Genomic DNA, 22,153 nt, shown 5'->3' with positions numbered 1-22,153 from the left:
CTTTTCTGTGTAAAATATTTGCACTAAGTAGAAACAGGCCAAAATTGTTTGATGTCAACTTTGACCATTTCTTTTTATCATCAAAGGTCCATTTTGGCTTCTTACCTTCTGAAGGAGAAGCTCAACATCTTGGGCAAGTTGGGGTGTCTGCTAAGCTGCGCGGGCTCGGTCGTGCTAATCATCCACTCCCCGAAATCCGAGAGCGTGACGACTCAGGCCGAGCTGGAGGAGAAGCTGACCAATCCAGGTAATCCTTTCGGGCGACCTGGAGGGGCGCTCACCAAGAAAGGCGGGGGGTCTTGGCCTTTTGGTGGCGCGTAACACGCGAGGCATCCGGTACACCCTTCAGGTCTAGTTTCCCGGGGTGTCCACCTGCTCATCTTGTGCCCCTGTCTGTCCATCAGCTCTGCCCCCCCAGACTGCGGGCTTCCCGTGCTCTGCACCCCCAACTCAGAGTGGTGAGGAGTAGCTGCCCTGGGGTGGCTGCCTCTCTCTGGTGAGACGGCAAGCCCGGCTGGGCCCCTGTTTGTTTTTGACGCGGCTGAGCGCCTCCGGGGGCTTGCCTCTCACCCGAGCCTGGAACGCAGCGTCCTCCCCGCAGGGCTCTCCCGGGAGCCTCCCGCAGCTCCGCTTCCACTGAGTAAGGCCTGGCCTCCGCCCCCGCCATCCGCTCTCCCCGCAGCCCCTTCATCTCCGTCCCGGGGGCCTTCCGGCCCCTCCGCTCTCTCAGACTGTTCCTCCGGCGCCCGCTGCCATCCGGGTCTGGGCCCTCCGGCCGCAGGCGTGGCCTCTGCGTGGTGCGCGCGACGCCGGAGCGCGTCGTCCACGTCAGCGCCTCCCCGGCGCTCGCTTTCCCACAGGCCTCCTCGACTCCGCTCTGCGCGTGGGGTGGCACAGACCCGTCACGCGGACCCTGGTGTGGCCGCAGGACGTGTAGCTGTCCCACCGTCCAGCCCACCCCCAGTCGGCGCCGCTGCCCTCGCCAGCCGCGTGCATGGCAGGCCTGGCTTTGTGGGCACGGCCGCCAGGCACGGCTCGCACGGCTCCCGTCCCTGTCGCCCGCCCTCCTACCCGCATCCACCCCCGGGCATCAGGCTGGCTGTGGCCACGCTCGGCTTTCCAGGCAGCCCTGCTGCCCGAGGAGTGGCATCTCCCACCCGCTCCCCAGGCTGAGCCGGGCTCCCCAGGCCTCCATTGCGTCCCCGCGTTCTCCTCACGGCGCCTCTTACATAACAGCTACTTCATCCACGCGCCTTGCCGCGAAGCTCTTGAGCAGAGCCTGCGTTTCAATTATCTTTACATTCCTCATAGAACTTTCCTTATTTTTGACACATAACTTCTTTCTTACTACTAAGGAAAGAAGCGAAGAAGACCCAAGTAAGAACAAGCAGAGGTGATTTCCTTAGTGCTTACTCTGGCAAGGGAGGTGGCTGCTCTCACCTGTGTTGGCAGAGACTGAATGGCAGCAGAGAGGGAAGCTGTAGAGCGGCCAGGGTGGAAAACTGCAGGTCCAGCTCGTTTGGAGACTGTGTGGCAAAGCTGGAGGTGGGGTCACTAGAACAGGCCATCCTGTGTGACTGGGTACGGGCACATGCTTGGCTTTTCCTGGAATCAGGGGCAAAAGTTAGGGAAGCTCCCTCTATATTCTCTGTAACATTTATGTAATCGAAGTATCTTTTAAAAATTAGAAATATGGAAAGAAAAAATAATTAGGGAAGCTACCAGTTATTGCTAAGTCCTGCCTGTTTGGGTCAGTTGAGACCCAGATTGTGTCTGATCGCTGTGGACATGGCTGCTTGCCGCTGGACGGCCACAGCCTCCTGGTTCATTGTCTGTTTGCACGGTCAGCCTCCCTTCTTGCTCATTGCAATAAAAAGCAATACTGTCCATGCAGTTGCACCTTCAAGTGTAGGTTTCTTCTAAATGTCTTCCAAATGCCTCCCAGTAGACCACTCTACGTGGCTCACCACCAGTTTTAAGCAGCCACCAGTGCAGAACTCCCCCAAGCTGCATCTGAGTACCAACGACTCTGTGACACCGAATCAGCCCCTGGTCTCTAGCTTTCCAGGAGCAGCGAGCGACAGCAGAAGGGGCCTGTAAACTTTGAAAAACTGATTCCTGGTGACATTAGCCAAGACTTCATCTTTAGCTTTGGGATAGTCATTTCCTCCCAGAAAAGCCAAAATAATTCCCAAACCGTGAGAAATGAGAGAGTACAGAGACATGAAAAAAGATCAGAGAACTAGAAAGGAGTGTTCTGAGGGATTTGCTTCATGTCATTTCCACTTTTTGATAAATGTGAACAATGCTGATAAATTCAGGTTCTTTACTTACTATTTGTACAAAAAAAAAATCTAATTTGAATCCAAAAAAGTTGCTATGAAGATATGCTAACAGCAAAAAGATTTTTTTTTTTTTGACATGAAAAACATTTGCTCTTCTTATGTGGAATATAAGATGGGGATGGTATTCTGACATTTCATTGATTTGATTAAAGGTGTTTTCCATTTTTTCCTTTTATTTTTCTAAAAGTCAAAGCACCAGAGTGAATTCTTGTCAAGTAATTGTCCTGGAAGAAATTTAAAATCAACATTTATTTGTATTTCTCAAACCCTTGGTGGGCAATTCCTAACATTCAAAGAGGGGACAGGAAAGAACGGTTGGGAGGAAAGTTCACTGTGGAGAAGATAAAGTAAGCACTCTCACCCTATCCAGGAGAGCAGAAATTGGTTCTTGGGGTGAAAAAAAGTATTTTAATGTCTACAGCACAGCGTTCATACAGTGCATAAACAGAGACCTCTGTAGAGTCCATCTGGGATATTAAAATTTAATGATGGTAGGCGAGTAGGGGAAATGTCTGAAATGTTCGCTGGTGGGCCGAGGGACATCTGGTTGCATTTTCTAAAGGTGACAAATAAGAAATTAAGTTTGATTGTGAAAAGGTTTTCTTGGGTCCTCACAGCAGCCACCACAGCTCCCGTGATGCCCCTCCAGCTGGTCTGGCTCCCGTCCCCACTGCCCACCTTCCTGATGTGGTCTCATTGGACCCACCCCCTGCCCCAGCCTGGGGCTGCCTATTGGCAGTGTGACCCTTGCCGGCTGCAAAGCCCTTGGAAGTCCCCTCCTGGAGAGAGAGCCCAGGCTGCCTCCCACCCACTCCAGGAGAGAGAGCCCAGGCCGCCTCCCACCCTCTCCAGGAGAGGCCAGGCCTCCTCCCACCCCCTCCCAGGAGAGTCCAGGCGGCTGCTTCCCCTCCCACCAGCCATCTGCCTTGCTCCTGAGCCTCTTCATTTGACTCTGGCTGCTTCTGATGCCGTCTTCTGCCCCAGCACCGCTCAGCTGTCCTGCCATGTCGGTTTCCCAGGAGCGTCTTCCACCGCATCCTCCTCCCCAGCAACCTGAGTGGCCCACATCCTTTTTCTCACCTTTGGAGAGCAGCTTCCCCAGCCACCTGGCGGTTTGCTTGTCCACACTGGACTGAGTTTGCCAAGGGCTGCTTCCACCCTATCAGGCTGGGAGTGAAATTCATGGAAAGTACAACTTCCCTTGTACACGTAATTTCAAAGCAGCCAATGTAATGCCCTACCTGTTATATGAAGGAAAAAATAGGAGGACCGTACTTTATAATGAAATGTGCATTTATGTAAATGCTCGGTACATACACGGGACGCTGTGGTGAAGCCACAGACCCCACCTCACGAGTGGAGCTGCTGAGGTTCTGGCTGCTGGAAATACAGACAGACCTGGAGGTTGTGGTGTTGGCGCAGAAGACACTCTTGGGGGTGGGGGGTGGGGGCTTGCCATCAGCAGCGTGATCCTCTGAAATGCATATCTAACTCTCAGGGACGTTCTCATCTAAGAACAGTGGTCCCTCGGTGTACAGGGAAGTTGCTGGCATTCCTGAAAAATTCAGGGTATATAAATCCTTGCAAAACTTACTTTGTTTCCTACGTAAAATAGTTAGGCAATAGCCTGATTATCATGAGCCTATTTTTCACTTACAAATCCAAGAAGACAGATAGAAGATAGAGAAGGGGATAATTTTTGTTTGCGTGGACTGTCCGCACATCCTAGGACCTTCCACAGCCCCCAGTTACAGCAACAACCAAGATACTCTGTAGCTTTTCCACCCGTTCCCTAAGATCCCCCCACCCTGGCTGGGAGCACTCTGCCCGTGCTAGACATTCTAGCCAGGTTGATTGAATTGACTCCCCAGTAAGCAAATCCATCTCTTGAATGACTTAGAAAGTTTTTTTTTAATCTCAAAGCATCTATGTTGACTTCTGCTTTGAAATAGTTTATAGAGGATTTATTTATTTTCCTGTAAACTATTAGGAACTGTGTTTTAAGTAATTTTTTAAGTCAGATAGATTGTAGGTTTACAGAAATTGTATGCAGAAACTAGAGTTCCCTTTATATAAGCTGTTTCCCCTGTGAACACTTTGAATTTGTGTGGTAGCTTGGTTACAATTGATGAAAGAATATTATTATAATTATGCAATTAACTATAGTCCATCATTTACATTAGGGTTCACTGTTTGTGTTCTACAGTCCTATAGTGTTTTTTAAAAATTTTATTCTAGTTATATAGAAGTTAAAATTTCCCTTTTAACTACATTCAAACTTATAATACAGTGCTGTAAATTACGTTCCCAGTGTTGTACAATCATCACCACAATCCATTGCCAAAAACTCTTCCATTAGGCCAAACAGAAATTCTAATTAAACATTAGCTTCCCATTCCCTACCCCCACCTTGGCACCAGATAAACTGTATTCTGGTTTCTGACTTAAAAATTTTCTTATTCTAATTATTTCAAATCAGTGAGATCATACACTATTTGTTCTTTTGTATCTGGATTATTTCACTCAATATGAAGTCTTCAGAGTTCATCCATGCTGCCACATGTATCAGAACTTCATGCATTTTTGTGGCTGAATAATATTCCATTGCATGTATTTACCACATTTTGTTTATCCATTCATTATTTGATGGACACTTGGGTTGCTTCCATTTTTTGTGAATAATGCCTCTGAGCACTGGTGTGCAAATATCTGTTTGAGTGCTTGCTTATAATTTTTCTGGGTATATACCTAGAAGTGGGATTGCCAGATCATATAGTAATTCTATACTTAACTTTTTGAGGAATCATCAAATTGTCTTCCACTGCTGCTTCCTTTTTACTTTCCCACCAACAGTGAATGTGTGTTGCTATTTCTCCACATTCTCTCTAGTACTTGTAATTTTCCATTTTTATTTAAAAGTAGCTATTCCAGTAGGTATAAAATGGTATCTTGTGATTTTTATTTGCATTTCCCTAGTGGGTAATGATGTTGAACATGTTTTCATGTGCTTTTTGGCCATTGCCGTATCTTTGGAAAAAATATCTATTCAAGGCTTTTTATCTTTTTCGTGAGTTGTAGGATTTCTTTACATATTCTGGATATTAAACCATTATTGGATATGTGGTTTCCAAATAAATAATTTCTTCTATTCTGCAGTTTATCTTTTTATTTTCATGATGAAGTCCTTTGGTACACAAAAGTGTTTCATTTTGATGAGGTCCCATTTATCTGTTAATTCTTTTGTTGCTAGTGCTTTTGGTGTAAAGTCTAAGAAACTATTGCCTAACACAAGGTCTTTCTGCATGTTTTATTATAGAAATTTTATAATTTTCATTCTTATATTTAAAGATGTTTGATCCATCTTTGTGTTGGTTGGTTTTTTTTTTTAAGATTTATTTATCTATTCCTCCCCCTCCCTCCATTGTCGGCTCTCTCTGTCCATTTGCTCTGCGTTCTTCTGGGTCTGTTTGTATTCTCAGTAGGTGGCTCCAGGAACCAATCCTGGGACCTTCCAGAGTGGGAGAGAGGCGATTATTCTCTTGTGCCACCTCAGCTCCCTGGTCTGCTAAGTCTCTTATTGTCTCTCCTCTGTGTCTCTTTTTGTTGCATCATCTTGCAGTGTCAGCTCTCTGCATTGGCCGGCACTCCTGCACGGGGCAGCACTCCTGCATGGGGCAGCATTCTGCGTGGGCCGACATTCCACGTGGGCCAGCTCGCCACTTGGGCCAGTTTGCCTTCATCAGGAGGCCCTGATGGTACCTCCTATATGGTAGGCAGGAGCCCAATTGTTTGAGCCACATCTACTTCCCTTTTGTTGATTTCTGTATATGGTATGATATCCAGGTCCACCTTTATTCTTGTGCATATGGATATACAGGTTTTTTTTTCCAGCACCATTTGTTGAAGAGATTATTTCCCAGTTGAGTGGACTTGGCAACCGTGTCAAAAATCAATTTTTGGTGTGAGGATCAATTTCTGAACTCTCCATTTGATTCCATTGGTCTATATGTCTGCTCTTGTGTCAATACTATATTTGACCACTATAGCTTTGTAGTAAGTTTTAAAATAGGAAGGTATGAGTGTTCCAATTTTGTTCATCATTTTCTTGACTATTTTGGCTATTTGGAGCTCTTTACAATTCCATATATATTTGATGATACGCTTTTTCATTTCTTCAAGAAGGCTATTGGAATTTCGATTGGTATTGTGTTGAATCCATATAATAGTTTGGGTAGAATTGACATCTGAACAATATTTAGTCCTCCAATCCATGAACATGGAATAACCTTCCATTTATTTTAGGTCTTTGATTTTTTTAAGGAATATTTTGTAATTTTCTGTGTATAAGCTTTTAAATCTTGGTTAACTTTATTTCTAGATATTTGATTCTTTTAGTTTCTTTTGTGACAGGAATTTTTTAAAAAAATTTTCTTTTCATATTGCACACTATTAGTGTATGGAAACACTACTGATATTTAAGTGTTGCTCTCAGGTCCCGTCACTTTGCTGAATTCATTTATTAGCTCCAGTAGTCTTGAAGTGGATTTTTCATTTATGTCATCTGCATATAGAGAAAGCATTACTTCTTCATTTCCACTTTGGATGCCTTTTCTTTCTTTTCCTTGCCTCATTGCCCTTTAACACTAGTACAGTATTAAAGAACAGTGGTGACAGTGGGCGTTCTTGTCTTGTTCCTGATCTTGGAAAACTTTCACTCATTTACCATTGAGTATAATGTTAGCTGTGGATTTTTCATACATGCCTTTTCTTGTTGAGGAAATTTCCTTTTATTCCTAGCTTTTAAGTTTTTATCAAGAAGGGATGTTGGACTTTGGTACAAGCCTTTCTGAGTCAATTGATATGATCCTGTGGTTTTTTTCCTTCGTCCTATTAATATGGTATGTTACATTAATTGATTTTATTGTCGAACCACCCTGGCATACTTAGGAAAAATCCCATTTGATCATGTGGTATAATTCTTTTAATGTACTGTTAGGCTTGGTTTGCTGGTATTTTGTTGAGGAGTTTTTTATCTGTACTCATAAGGGGTATTGGTCTGTAATTTTGATGTCTTGTTGTATCTTTATCTGACCTTGGTGTGAGGCTGATGTTGGTCTCATAGAATAAGTTAGGGATGTCCCTTCCTCTTCAATTTTTTGGAAGAGTTTGAGCAGGATTCACATTCATTCTTCTTAGAATGTTTGGTAAAATTCACCTGTGAAGCATCTAGTCTTGGACTTCTCCTTGTTGGAGGTTTTTGGTGACTGATTCAATCTCTTTACTTGTTATTGGTCTGGTGAGATCTTTTGTTTCTCCTTTAGTCAGTGTAGTTAGTTGGTGGGCTTCTAGGAATTTGTCCTTTTCATTTAGGTTATCTTATTTGTTGATGTTTAGTTGTTCATATTATCCTCTTAAAATTCTTTTATTTCTGAAGGGTCAGTATTAATGTTCCCCCCTTTTTATTCTGATTTTAGTTATTTGTGTCCTCTCTCACTCTCTTTTTTGTTTGTTTGCTCATTTGTTGGTCCACTAAAGATTTGTCAATTTTGTAGACCTTTACAAAGAATTAAGTTTTGGTTTTGTTGATCCTCTATTGTTTCATTAGCTATTTCACTTATCTCTGCTCTAATCTTTATTTCCTTCCTTCTGCTCATTTTGGGTTTAGGTTGTTCTTCTTTTTCTAGATACTTCAGTTGTGAGGTTAGGTCTCTGATTTGAGTTCTCTCTTCTTTTTTAATGTAAGTTTTGAGAGCTCTATGTTTCTCTTTCAGTACTTTCTTTGTTGCATCCCTTAAGTTTTAGTATATTGTGTTTTCATTTTCATTTGCCACAAGATATTTACTGATTTCCCTTGTGATCTTCTTTGACCCATTGTGTTTAACAGTATGTTGTTTAATTTCTACATATTTGTGTATTTCCCATTTCTCTATTTGTTATTGATTTCTACCTTCATTCCACTGAGGTCAGAGAAGATACATGGTATGATTTCACTATTTCTGAATTAACCGATTGTTTTATAATCTTATGTATGGCCTGTCCTGGAGAGTGAGCCATGTGTGCTAGAGAAGAATGTATATTCTGCTACTATTGGATGAAGTGTTTTATGTGTCTGTTAGGTTTAGTTGGTTTAGTCATTCAAGTCTCCTGTTTTCTTATTGGTCTTCTGTCTAGATGTTCTATCTCTCCCTGCAAATCATTCAATATTTGTTTCATGTAATTTGGAGCTCTGCCATTATGTGCATATATATTTATAATTGTTATGTCTTCTTGTTGAATTGACCCCTTTATCAGTATATAATGACCGTCTTTGTCCCTTGTAACTGTTTTGGACTTGAAGTCTTTTTTATCTAATGTTAATATTGCCACCCCAGCTCTCTTTTGGTTACTACTTGCATGATAAATTTTTTCCCATTCTTTCACTTTGAATTTAAGGTGAGGTTATTGTAAACAGCATCTAGTCGGGTCATTTTTTTAAAAAATCAGTTCTGCCAATTTCTGCCTTTTGATTGGAAAGTTTAATCCATTTACCTTTAAAATCATTACGGATAATTCAGAACTTTCTTCTGACATTTTGCTATTTGGTGTTTTTAAGTATTATATCTCTTTTGTCCTGCAAACCTTCTGTTAATGCTTCCTTTCATATTTATTTGATTATTTGTAGTGTGCTGTTTTGAGTCCCTTCTTTCTGAATATATTTTTCTTGTATTTTCTTTGTGGTTACCATAAGGTTAAGAGATACCATATTAACTTCAATAGCATGCATATACTTTGTTCCTATACCTCTTTGTTTCTCCATTTCTTTGTTGTACTTGTTTCAAATTATATCTTTATATACCCTATGTCCAAAACCATAGATCTATTATTAATTTTTTAAAAATTAATTAAAATTTAGGAGATACTGGGGATTAAACTCAGGACCTTGGACATGGGAAGTAGGCACTGAGCTACATCTGCTCCCCAATGAGAGTTGATTTTTTTTTTTTTTTTTTTAGGAGGTAACAGGGCTTGAACCCAGGACCTTGTACATGAAAGCAGGTGATCAGCCACTTGAGCTATATCTGCTCCCTAATTATTAATTTTTATGCATTTGTAATTTAGAACCTGTATGTAAGAAGGAAAAAGTGGAGTTGCATACCAAAAAATGCAATGGAATAATACTGTATTTATAATTACCCATATGGTTACTTTTATTGGAGGCCTTTTTTCCTTTATGCTACTTTGATCCTCTGTCTGCTGTTCTTTCCTTTTAGTCTGAAGAACTCCCTTTATAACTGATTTTAGGGCATGCCTAGTGGTGACGAAATCCCTTGGGTTTTGTTTATCTGGGCACTTAACCTTATTGGAACTCCCTTGTATATAACACGGTTGGTTTTTTGGTTGTTTTTTAGCTTTCAAAATTCGCTCCTTGTCTTTGTTTTTCAGTTGGGTTGTTATGTATTTGGACATATTGTTCTTTGAGTTTATCTTGTTTTGGGTTTGTTGCACTTCTTAAATGTACACATTCATGTTTTTTTGTTAAATTTGGGAAGTAGTCTGCCATTATTTCTTTGAATATTCCCTCTGCCTCTTTCTGCCTTTCTTTTCCTCCTGGGACTCCCATAGTTCATATTTTGGTGTGCTTGATGGTTTCCTACACATCTCTGAAGCTTTGTTTGCTTTTCTCTAATTCTTATTTTTCTCTTCCTTAGCCTGAATTCTTTTTATTTATTTATTTATTTATTTATTTATTTATTTATTTATTTAATTTCCCCCCCCTCCCCTCCCCTGGTTGTCTGTTCTTGGTGTCTGTTTGCTGCATCTTGTTTCTTTGTCCGCTTCTGTTGTCATCAGCGGTACGGGAAGTGTGGGCGGCGCCATTCCTGGGCAGGCTGCACTTTCTTTTCAGGCTGGGCGGCTTTCCTCATGGGCGCACTCCTTGCGCGTGGGGCTCCCCCACGCGGGGGACACCCTTGCGTGGCACAGCACTCCTTGCGCGCATCTGCGCATGGCCAGCTCCACACGGGTCAAGGAGGCCCGGGGTTTGAACCGCGGACCTCCCATATGGTAGACGGACGCCCTAACCACTGGGCCAAAGTCCGTTTCCCAAGCCTGAATTCTTTTAATTGTTTTGTCTTCTTATTCTATTATTCTTTCTTCTACCAGCTCCAATGTGCTATTTAAACCTGCAGGGAATTTTTCATTTCAGTTACTGAGGTCTTTAACTGAAGTATTTTTGTTTGATTCCTTTTTAAAATTTCTGTCTCTTTATTGAGATGAGCATATTCGTTCATTGTTTTCCTGATATCCTGTCATTCTTTCTCTGTGTTTTCCTTCATCTCCTTGAGCACGTTGAAGATCACTTTTTAAAAGTCTTTTTCTGCTATGTCCAAAGTCTGGTACTTTTCGCCGATGGTTTCTGGATTTTTCTCTTGTTCCTTTAGGTGGGCCATCACTTCATGTTTCTTTGTCTTGTAATCTTTTGTTGCACCCTGTACATTTTAATATTTCAAAGTGTTTGTTCCTAAGTAGTGATGTGATAGAGATTTCCTTGAGTGCCAGGTGCTAATAAAAACAAAGAAAGCAGTGGAAATAGCACCTTTTGCTGTCTCTGCAAATTGACCCTGCATTAGTTACTGCCCTCCTTCAGAGGTTAGACCTCCTGGCAAGAAGATCAGCCTGAGGCCAATGCACAGTGTAGAGCCCTCTCTGTCTTTTCTGTCCTGGGCATTCCCCTGTTTATAGGATTTTGAATTTCCCCTCGAATGCCCGTAAAAGAGTTTTCCCTCCCCATGGTTCTCTGTTGTTTGACTTAATGCAGGTAATCCTTTGCCCCAGGCTGCTTTAATTTAATTGTTTCTTACACTGCTTATGCCTGCAGGGAAAGTTCTGGAAGGTTGAGCCTGAAATGAATTTCCTGGTTCATCTTTCAGGCTGCCCCTGGCAAGACGGCCGGCTAGAACACAGGGACCCCAGGATGTGCATAGGTATCCTCTGCTCACTCCCAACAGGGTCAGGCCCTGAGGCTGGGAGCACAGGCCCACCCCGCACTGTACCAGGGAGGGAGTGACTGGCCAGCGAGGGTGCCTGGAGAGTTTCCTACCTCTTCTTTTTTTTCCCCTTGTACCTTATTTAGATCTTTATCCCTACTGTTTTTTTTGTTTTTTTTTTAGATTTATTTTTTATTTATTTTTCTCCCCTTCCCCGCCCCATCCACACCCCAGTTGTCTGTTCTCTGTGTCCATTTGCTGCTTGTTCTTTTTTTGTCCACTTCTGTTGTTGTCAGCGGCAGGGGAATCTGTGTTTCTTTTTGTTGCATCATCTTGTGTCAGCTCTCCATGTGGGTGGCGCCATTCCTGGGCAGACTGCACTTTCTTTCGCGCTGGGCGGCTCTCCTTACGGGGTGCACTCCTTGCGCGTGGGGCTCCCCTACATGGGGCACCCTGCGTGGCAGGGCACTCCTTGCGCGCATCAGCACTGCGCGTGGGCCAGTTCCACACGGGTCAAGGAGGCCCAGGGTTTGAACTGCGGACCTCCCCTGTGGTAGACACTCACCCAGTTACTGCAACCCTTTAACTGTTTTCTGGAGTTTTGAGGGAGACCTCTTTGCTGGGTCTTGCTAGGTGTTCAAAGATTCGGCGGGGAAGGGGACCTGGGGCGTCTCATGCCGCCATCTTGATTGACTGGAATGGGGCTTTGAGGATTCTCATGGTGGAAGTACTTTGGAGGGATGAGATGAGCGCACCTGGTAAGGCTAGCCCCGAGACCAGGTGTCTGCCGGCCGCCAGGCCCCCACCCATCACTCTGTGTGTCTGTCTTGCAGTGTTTGTGGGCTACCTGTGCGTCGTGCTCCTCACGCTGCTGCTGCTCATCTTCTGGGTGGCGCCGGCTCACGGGCCCACCAACATCATGGTGTACATCAGCATCTGCTCCTTGCTGGGGAGCTTCACCGTGCCTTCCACCAAGGGCATCGGGCTGGCGGCCCAGGACATCCTGCACAACAACCCGTCCAGCCAGCGGGCCCTGTGCCTGTGCCTGGGGCTGCTGGCCGTGCTGGGCTGCAGCATCATCGTGCAGTTCAGGTACATCAACAAGGCGCTCGAGTGCTTCGACTCCTCGGTGTTTGGGGCCATCTACTACGTGGTCTTCACCACGCTGGTCCTGCTGGCCTCGGCCATCCTGTTCCGCGAGTGGAGCAACGTGGGCCTGGTGGACTTCCTGGGCATGGCCTGCGGGTTCACCACGGTCTCCGTGGGCATCGTCCTTATCCAGGTGTTCAAAGAGTTCAACTTCAACCTAGGGGAGATGAACAAGTCGAACATGAAAACAGACTAAGATGAGACAGGGTGCTGGGTGTCTTGAGCAGGACGTGGACTTGGTTTCTGGTTTTACGTGGACCGCGGTGGGTGGGGGCAGCCTCCTGGAGCCTGGGTTTGCTGGACGATTGCCTGGGGGTTCTCTCTCTCACGAGAGAAATCTCATTTCCATTGCCATTACCCTCTAAGCTTTCATGAGTCCCTTTTCCTTTGAAGACATTTAACATGTTTAGGTAGAAACTAAAGATGGGTTCTTTCTGGTTAGTCTTTGTAAGGGAGCAAATATTCTTAGAAGGTTAGTTTGGAAAGGGGAGAAGTTGTCTTGAAATCTGACTCTGCATAGTAAATGCCCCTGTAGTTGTATAAGTCTACAGTTAAGCATGTATAACATCCAGGTACCTTATCCAAGTAAGAGGTGTATGCATTTAACTGTTTTTAATCCTCTAACAAGTTGACACATTCCTTCTCCCCAACTAGCAAACTGAGAGAAAAGAGTGAATGGACATAAGGCAGTGTCCCATTTACAGGGTGACTTTCAGTAGCTCAGATGTATTTCAGTGCCTTTATCACTTGAACTGTTCACTTAATTTGACTACTACTGTGTGTATGTTCTCTGAGGTTAGAATAATGCAAACTCCTGGATTATACTTAAATATTTTAATATTCAAATTACAAATGTGTAAAGCAGTTAGAAATCATAGGATATTCCTTGGAAGAGAGTCAAGGCTAAAGACACATTAGAGCAAATTGACCCTGTTAGTGTGTAGTTATTGTCCAATTAAAGACAGTTGTCTAAGTAGCGTGAGGTATCTTATTTGCATTCAACCTATGTAACTGGGATCCAGTATCAAATATTTCCAATTTCTCTTTCAGCAGGCATTGTGGCTTTGATGAGCTGGCCATTCAGAAGACATAAATTCTTTCAGTTGATATAAAGGTTATTATATGAGAGAGTAACTATTAAGTAGCATATATATTGAGTTCCCTGTAATATAGGAATAAGTTAAAGGGCACAAATAATCTTTAGGCTAGTATCTAAAAATCTGAACACACATAACTTTCATATTGAGTTTTCAGATGAGATCAGGCATGTTCAGGGTGGTATGCCTTAGGCTATGGAGTTTTCAAAAGAATTTCTAGCAAAAAATGAAATAAAAATTAATTTAGCCATATCTTACAAAAACCTCAAATTATATTTCCTAAATGCAAAACAGCCATTAATTATGCCAGTTTGGATCAAAGTGATTGTTCTGTCTGTAGTAAATGGGAGAGAGCACAAAGTAATGCAAATATTTCATCATGCTATCATGCACTTCATGTGCAATGTTTTACCTAGATAGGGAACTATGCCGAGCGAAAAGATGGGTTTGTTAAAGTGGATTATGATAAAGTAGAACATGAAATTTAGTAAGATCCAACTGAAGTTACTTGCTAAGAAAAGCAATGTGTGTTTTCCAGGTGAGAAGAAATTTCTATATTAATGACCAAGGAATAGTCCCCTAAGGTGTTGAACAAGAGGCCAAATGAAATGAGAATAGTTTAAAACAAAAAAATACCCTTATGGATTAGAAATATGCATAATGATCATAGGTTGCCAGTGAGTTGTGGCTAAGGACATCAACAAAATTATTAAAAACAACTTTTTGGAAAAAATCTTATGTTAACTGATAGTTAATAAATTCTCAAAATGTCCATTACTGTTTATATCAGTTCTTGGAGGCTTGTTTTTTTATCATCAGTATTTTTAGATATGCAGGCCTTACTTTATTGAATTGGACATTGTGAAAATAGCAGTAGTCACATACTTTAAAGCATGAGAATATTTTCATAGGTAAGAATTTTAAGATAATCAGAATACATGTAGCTCTGTAAGTATAAATGAGAAGGTTCCCGTGTTTCATGGAAATCATTTTTATTTTGTTAAAGCTTACATGTGGAGCTTAGATTAAGTACAATTATTGGTAGTTTTATTATATTTTAATCCATAATTAGACCCTGGGTATTCAGAAGTGACATTTTGTGGGTCCCCTTCCCTATGATGTTTTTAAAGAGTGAAACAGAACCTCAAAGTGTTAGGTCTTCTCTCGAGGACGCCTGGCCCCTGCAGCAGTTAGGATTTCCCAGACTTCCATCTGTTCAGCAGTTGACATCGGTGGGATATGCTTTCCCTCCAGTGCAACCAAGGTCACACCATTCGTCGTATTTTATATTTTAGGTGTGACGCGGCCTTGAGATAATTACCATGACTAGATAATTACAGGCTAAGGGGCTAATTTTAAAGCTTGACTTAAGACATATAACCTGTGACTTGAATGGTATTACTTTGACACATTCATAATTTCATGATTTATTTAGAAATGCGTAGAAAAAGAAAAGCGAAGGATGATAGGATTTACAGTGCTCACTAACGTGCACACGGGACGGGGCCTGGCTGCGGTGGGTCCTTTGTTGGCCCTTCCAAGAGCAGGTGCACAGGAGACCCCCGTATTCTTACCCAGTTCTTTGGATTTTATCCCTGATAAAGCTAAGAAAGCAAAAATACCTGCTCTCTGTTTTCAAGCCTCTTCTGAAATCATCTGTTTTTTTATTACAATTTGCTGATTTGCTGATGATAGACATTTAAATAGGCCGTCTTACCCCTCCTGGTTGGACCATGCCTTGTTTTCTCACCTGAATCTTGGCATTTAAGAAGATTGCTTCCTCTTTTGCCCATCGATCAAGGGTTGGGCCCATTAAGGATCCTAAGCCAAACCCAGCCTGGAGAAACCACCCCGGAGCCTTCCGCTGCTCTCCGGACCCTCGGAGGGTCCTGAGAAGGTTCCTTGGAGAAGGGAGGACTGCCACAGCCAGAACCTGCAGTTTTCTAGTGGCTTTGGTTGTCACTCACACTGTAATTAAGTAACATTCCTCCCAGAATGTCAGTGAAATATGTTCTGCTGCTTCTTGTTCAGCAGTAAGCAGTATTCTTGCAATCCCTCTTCTTCAAGCCAATTTGCCCTGCTCAGTTTTATTTCCCAGAATTCATCCCAGCAGTGATGTGCTGGTCTTCGCTCTTTGGTTTCCTGTCTGTTTTCTGATAGAGGAGTCTATTAACATACGTAGGCACTATTCATCTACCTTCTTCCTAGAAAGGCAGGCTCTCTAGGGAAGCCAGTCTGTAGAGCTCTGAGGACGAGCTTTTCAGCCTCCGGAGCAGCAGACAGAAGTGTTGGTAATAAGCACAGGCCCCGTGGCCCTCCTTAGATTGCTCTCTTTTCCAAGCTGCTTGACTAGTTCTAGAAGAGCTTGAGGTCGCTTTCTCTGATGACTCCATGATCCTGCTGTAGGCTTCCTGTGACTGAATAGGGAGCTAGAAAGAGTGTTGATGTTTCTGAATCTGCTCAAGGCTGCACAGATTAGCTGCAGTGATCCGAAGGTGTGTTCCTTCTCAGGGTGTCTGACATGAAGAAAGCAGTTCACCCTTCTAGCAGGATCGGATGGAATCTTTGCGTTCCACCATCTCAGGGACCAAAAGTATAACGTTAACTTCTTAGCACTGCTCCTCTTCCCAAAGATATGTCCATGTTTGTTTTCTTCTATTTTACTCATATTCATAGCTAGAGGTCTGTTAACTTGAGTTGGAAAGAGGTCAATTTACTTATCAGTGACACCATAAGACATTTACCCTATAATATACCTCAATGTTCTGTGCTCCTTCCTCACATCTACATCACAGCTGTAAGCCTTGTCCCTTAGCTTCTCAGTGATTTCTGCATCTGGCTGGATTCTTATACCTCTATTATATACTTGAAAAGATGAAGAATTATAGGAACAGAAAAAAGAATCTGGTCCATTAGCACTCCTCATTTGTTTTCATAGGCATCTCCATTCTGTTCAATGCGACAAGTTATATTTTAAGAAAATTTATTTTACGTTATATCCAAAATATGTTGCCTAATAAAAAGTTGGTATTCAATAGAATAATGATCATGTAAATAAAAATATACTTCAGTTGTACCCAGTGTGTCAAAAAGCATAGTCTAGGTGCACAGGGCACGAACCAGGGAGAAGGATTTATTTGCTCTTTTCTCTATTTTTCCCTGAATTGTGCAAATTCAGCAAATTCACTTAACCTTTCTGTGCCTCATGTCTCTACCTCTAAAGGGGTGGGATGATCCTCCATTTGATTGGTGTAGAACTGTAGCACTTTTGCCAGCATTCTGGTGGCCTCCAGGGCAAGCGCTGTGTTCAGAATCGCTCTGCAGCCGACGCAGGGACGTCAGCACGGCTGTGCAGTCGACGAGGACGAGGACACACATTTTTGAGTATGAAGGTAGCAAAGGAAGCACTGGGTGTAAAGTTTGCATGATTCCACCGAGCTTTAATTTCCCCTTTTTGTTTTAAAAGAAAGGGTTTTGTATATTCTATTGTCAAATATGCAAATTAAACAGGGGCTTTTAGAAGCTGACAGAGCCCATTCTGATGGTTTGATGACCCTCTTTTAACTTCTGACATCCCCCGAGGACTTTTGGTCTTTAGTCCTTTAGGCCTCTGCTTAGGTCTGCATTATTCAGGTTTCCTAACCCGTGAAGTGGGTCTGTTTTGTTGAAATGAATTCGTAGGGAATGATGCTGAATTTCCTGCTTTCAAGTAGCTCAGCCCTGCTGATGAACTCTCTTGACACCAGGCTAATTTCAGAAGCTCCCAAACCACTAGTGCCAAAGAGTCATAATGAAAAGTTGAGAATATTTCTTTTATTTATCGGAATGAAATAATTTGTTACAACCCCCCATATCGGTATTTTGCACTTTGGAAAAATTAAACGGTACTGTTTCTCAGTACCAATCCTGAGTGTTTTTGCCTTTTTAAATGATAACTGTTATTTTCTTGTAAAATAGAATATAATCATGAAAAAGAGGAAGAAGCCTAGAAGATAAAAAGGTAAAATGTTGATTGGTTGCATAACAGTTTTTTCATGTAGGTATATTTACATACACACATATACACATACACACATTTGTCAGTGGCTAAGAGTTGCTTATATTTTGCTTTGTAGAAGTAGTCGTGGCATGTTGCAATTGCCTTATGTAAATAAAATGGCTATCTATTAAGTTTTCCAATATTTATTAATCTGTATGTTTTAAAATAAAATAACTTATTTCTAGTTGACCACTCGTTGCTTTATTTCCCCTTTACTTGAAATGTTTGTATAGTTACAGGTTCTGCATTACCCTAATTCCTCAATCAAATTTTTCCCATTTTCTTTGTAGAAATGAATAGTCTAGGTTTCCATGGTGATATAGAAAATGTTTACCTGTGTATATTTTAGAAGGTAAATACATAATAGCTGAAGGAATTCACCATCCTGTGACTACCTCCTGAAATAATGAAATGATTGTATTTACAAAAACAAGCTCTATTTTAATGTTAATATCGTCACATGTTTTTGAGTAGCATAACATATTTTAAGTACATAGAAAATTGGGGAATCTTAGCATATTAATACTCCAAATGTCATCAGAAGTCCTGCCTTTAATCTTTAGTGCCCTGTAAGTTCTTTTATCAAGTGAGAGAAATGTTTGAGCACACATATTCAAAAGGATTTAATTACTCACATTTTGATCAAAGTATACCTATAAAGAAATCCGGAACAAACATTTTAGAAAACACCAAATGTATCTATGGATAATCCTTTCCACAGATGATTTTGGGGCTGTGAAATGTATAAATGCCAAATTTCTATAGTCATTGAACAAAACGTGCCGTGGGTGGTCAACATTATAGACGTGTTGTAGTCTGCAGCTGAGTTTTGAAGGCCCCTCTACACACACTTCTGAGAAGTATACGCAATAAGCATGGTCCCTGCCTCCAAGGAGCTTATGCTCTTGTTCCTCTCTTGGTTAATTACATCCCCATCTGATGACCCTTATGCATAACATTGTCAGTATGTTTGTTGCAACGTTAATCGCACTTAATTATATACTATCCTTTGATCCTCATGGTATTCTCAAAAAGTTCTTTTGAGTTGGGGGGGGGAGCTAAAACAGTCAGAAATCAAACAGAACTCAGTCTATATTAGCAATCCAGAGAAGAGAGGGATTAATTCCAGTTGAGGAAATTGGAAAGCATTGAGATTGGAACTGGACCTTGGTGAACAGGATAGTAGAGATGCCAGTCAAATAACAAACGCACTAAATCAGTATAAAATGGCAGAGAAAGTGCTCTCTTCGGCAGCACATATACTAAAACTGGAACGATACAGAGAAGATTAGCATGGCCACTGTGCAAGGATGACATGCAAATTCATGCAGCGTATTATATTAAAAAAAATTTTTTTTTTAAGTAGCAGAGAAAATAAGCTAGAAGATGGAAGAAAGGCCAAATTAGATCTCGTCTATGAAATTAAATCTTTATACTTTTGGTGAAGATATCAGAAAGATATCAGTGTCTTCTCGTTAATTCGGAATACTTATCCACTTTATTATTATCCTATTGGTGCTGTAACATTACCACAAACCTAGTGGTTTAAACAACACCAAGTCAGTTATCTTTCCATGCATTCCTTTCTGGAGGCTTTAACGAAGAATTCATTTCCTTGCCTTCTCCATCTGCTGGCACGGTCATTCCTTGGCTCAGCCCGTTTCCATCTTCAAAGCTGGCAATATTGTATCTCTCTGACTATTCTGTCACCACATCTCCTTCTCTGACCCGGACACTCCCGCTTCCCTCTTGGAAAGACAAAGGTAGACCTTAAGGTCTACCCAGACAATGCAGGTTGACCCCCCATCTCAAAATCCTTAAAATAATAACTTCTCCAAAGCCCCCTTTGCCATGTTCAGGTTTTGGTGATTAGCATGTGAACATCTTTGGATGGGTGAGGGGGCGTTATTCTTTCTACTGCATTTACTAACCCATCAAGTGAGGCTGTTAAGAGCCTACTGCTGGCTTTCAGCAAATAGCCCAGTGTGCTATATAAATTCAGTTCCAGTTATTCCTGTCTTTCTCAGAGAGCCACCCCAGTCGCCAGCCTACAAATGTTTTGGAAAAATGCCCTATTACATTGTAGGCCATCTATGGCCTTGAATAAACTCAATAATAACTGAAAAATATTTTGAATGCCACCCTTCACATTAAAAGGACAAAGGGAAAATTTAACTGGTAATAGGGGGTTAAGATAACGAAAAAATGTTCGTCTGTTATGTCGTTCTCATGGTTCTGGTTGGCATCTGTGGAACAAAACCAAAATGTGAGAGTAATTGGGGAACAATTTATATATAAGAAAATTTAAAAACCATTTGATTTCCTAATACTTGAGTTTTTAAAAATACCGGTTTAATAAGTAGTCTTGCCTGTGCTCCTGTAATCATTACAAAGTAGATTTTAACAGCTTTATTGAAGTTTAATTAAGATACAATAAAATGCACGTATATAAAATGTTATAAAATGTACAGTTCGGTAGGATTTGACATATGTCTATACCCTTGAAAGTAACACCATGATCAAAATCGTGAACATATCTGTCACCCAAAGGTGTTTTACTCCATTGTAATTCCTCTCCTCCCCCTACACTTCATCCCAGGCATCCATTCAGCTTTCTGTCACTGTAGATCAGTGTGCATTTCCTATAATTTCATATAAATGGAATTGTATATTATGAACTCTTTTTGTATGACTTCTTTTTTGTTTCACTCAGCATAATTGTTTTGAGATTCAACCATGTTATGGTGTATATCAATAGTTCATTACCTTTTATTCTTAGTAACATTTCATTAATGGCTATATCAGTTTGTCTATCCATTCACTGTTGATGGACATTTGGGTTGTCTCCAGATGTTGGCTGTTACAAATAAAACTGCGATTGAAAGTGCATTCACAAGTCTTTTTTTAAAAAAAACAACTTTATTGATAGATAATTTACATACCATAGAATTCATCCACTTAAAAAGTGTACAGTTCACTGGTTTTTAGTATATTCACAGGAATGTTCAACCATTACCACAGTCAATTTTAGAACATTTTCATCACTCCAAAACAAGCCCCCTATCTTTTAACTATCACTCTATTGTCCAGCGCCCCCTCCCCAGCCATAGTCTACCACCAATCTACTTTGTCTATATACGTTTCCCTATTTTGGACTTTCATATAGATATAATCATATAATATGTGAGGTTGTGTGGATGGCTTCTTTCACTTACCTTTACAACTCCTTTTATGGACATGCTTTTATTTCTCTTGGGTAAATATGAAGGAGTAGAATGTCTGGGATCATATGGTTGGTGTAACTTTAACCTTTTAAGGTGCCAAACTTTTCCAAAGATGTTGTACCATTTTATATTTTCACCAGTAGTTTATGAGAAGGAACTAGACTTTTTAAGTTAAAAATTACCACAGGGTCAAAGCTTGTAGACTCAGGTTGTACACAGTGTGCATCCAGTGGCCGCAGAAGTGCTTTGGGTGTTGAAAGAGCATGCATCATATTAGCAAGATACATACACACATGCAAAGGCAATGTACTGTGCGTCTAAGTGTCAGGTCCAGACAATGGAAGCGAGGGGAGTCTGTGGGCAACAGGGATAGGAGAAGGCTGATGAGATGAGGTGGGACCTTACCTGGGATGGTCAGAATATTGGCAGAAAAAGCAAATTCATTCATTATGTTTAATTAACGTACCAACTTCTAAGCATTCCTGTTCGTAGGAACTGAAAACTGCTTTCATTCAGTCGTCTGTGCTCTTGGAGGTATCCGTTGGCATCTTTTATTAGTAAGTTATTGCTATATAACTGTCCACCCCAAAATGTGGGGTCAAGCAATCACTTATTCTCTCTGTGGATCTACGGCGCAGTTTTCCTGATCTGGACGGCCTTGCATTGACTTCAGTCTACTACAGCACCATGGCTGTCTGGTTGCCAAGCTCACAGCAGATCAAAACCTTTTAAATTATAAGAGGCAGAGTTAACTAAACCAAAACCAGAATGTGTAGTTTCGAACTGTCCAATGGGATTAGTCTGAAAGGGGAACTTTATAGTTGACATTTTCCATTTAATAAGCATATAATTTAGAAAGATGCCCATCCAAAAAGATTGAAATTTTGTACACGTAGAAGTATTTTGTGCCTACTCAAAACCGAGGAGGACATCCCTGAGGGACGTTTACACCGGCAACCAAGCAATCAGTGATTTGTTGGCAGGCGCCTGCCTCTTCTCAGGACGCGCCCTCTGCACTTCGTTCTCGGAGGAGGAGGACCCAGGCCAGGGACCTCACAGTGAATTTCCTATGCTCACGAAAAATAAATCTCCCTGCTCCTGCTGTAGCAAAAGCAGATTTAACCAAGCCTGGAACTCGCCCAAAGAACGCCCCGATTCCGGGATTCGCCCGGCCCCGCCCCTTTCACGGCGCCGCCCGGGTCCTTCCCTGGCCCCGCCCCCGGGCCCGCCCCGGTCCTTCCCTGGGCCCGCCCCGGTCCTTCCCTGGCCCGGCTCCGGTCGTTTCTCTGGCCTTGCCCCCGGCCCCGCCCCCGTCCTTAACCTGTTCCCGCTT

At 42.0% G+C, this 22,153-nt stretch overlaps 1 protein-coding gene and 1 non-coding gene across 2 annotated transcripts in view; both read left to right on the top strand.

Annotated features, from left to right (window-relative positions):
* Positions 1-17,785, top strand: part of NIPA1 (NIPA magnesium transporter 1) — a 45,956-nt gene extending 28,171 nt beyond the window's left edge. Inside the window, exons 4-5 of the mRNA XM_058294804.2 lie at positions 87-247; positions 12,145-17,785. Of these exons, the coding sequence (XP_058150787.1) occupies positions 87-247; positions 12,145-12,656 (673 nt within the window). The 3' untranslated portion in view covers positions 12,657-17,785. The remainder of the gene's footprint in view (positions 1-86; positions 248-12,144) is intronic.
* A 1,049-nt stretch (positions 17,786-18,834) lies between these two features.
* Positions 18,835-18,941, top strand: LOC111764656 (U6 spliceosomal RNA). Its single transcript, XR_002797218.1, has one exon. It is a non-coding gene; the product is annotated as a U6 spliceosomal RNA (small nuclear RNA).
* The last annotated feature ends 3,212 nt before the right edge of the window (positions 18,942-22,153 follow it).

Source organism: Dasypus novemcinctus, chromosome 3 (assembly GCF_030445035.2).
Source record: "Dasypus novemcinctus isolate mDasNov1 chromosome 3, mDasNov1.1.hap2, whole genome shotgun sequence".
NCBI lineage: Eukaryota > Metazoa > Chordata > Mammalia > Cingulata > Dasypodidae > Dasypus > Dasypus novemcinctus.
Note: the sequence above shows the minus strand (reverse complement) of the source record. Positions and strands in the feature narration are given on the sequence as shown.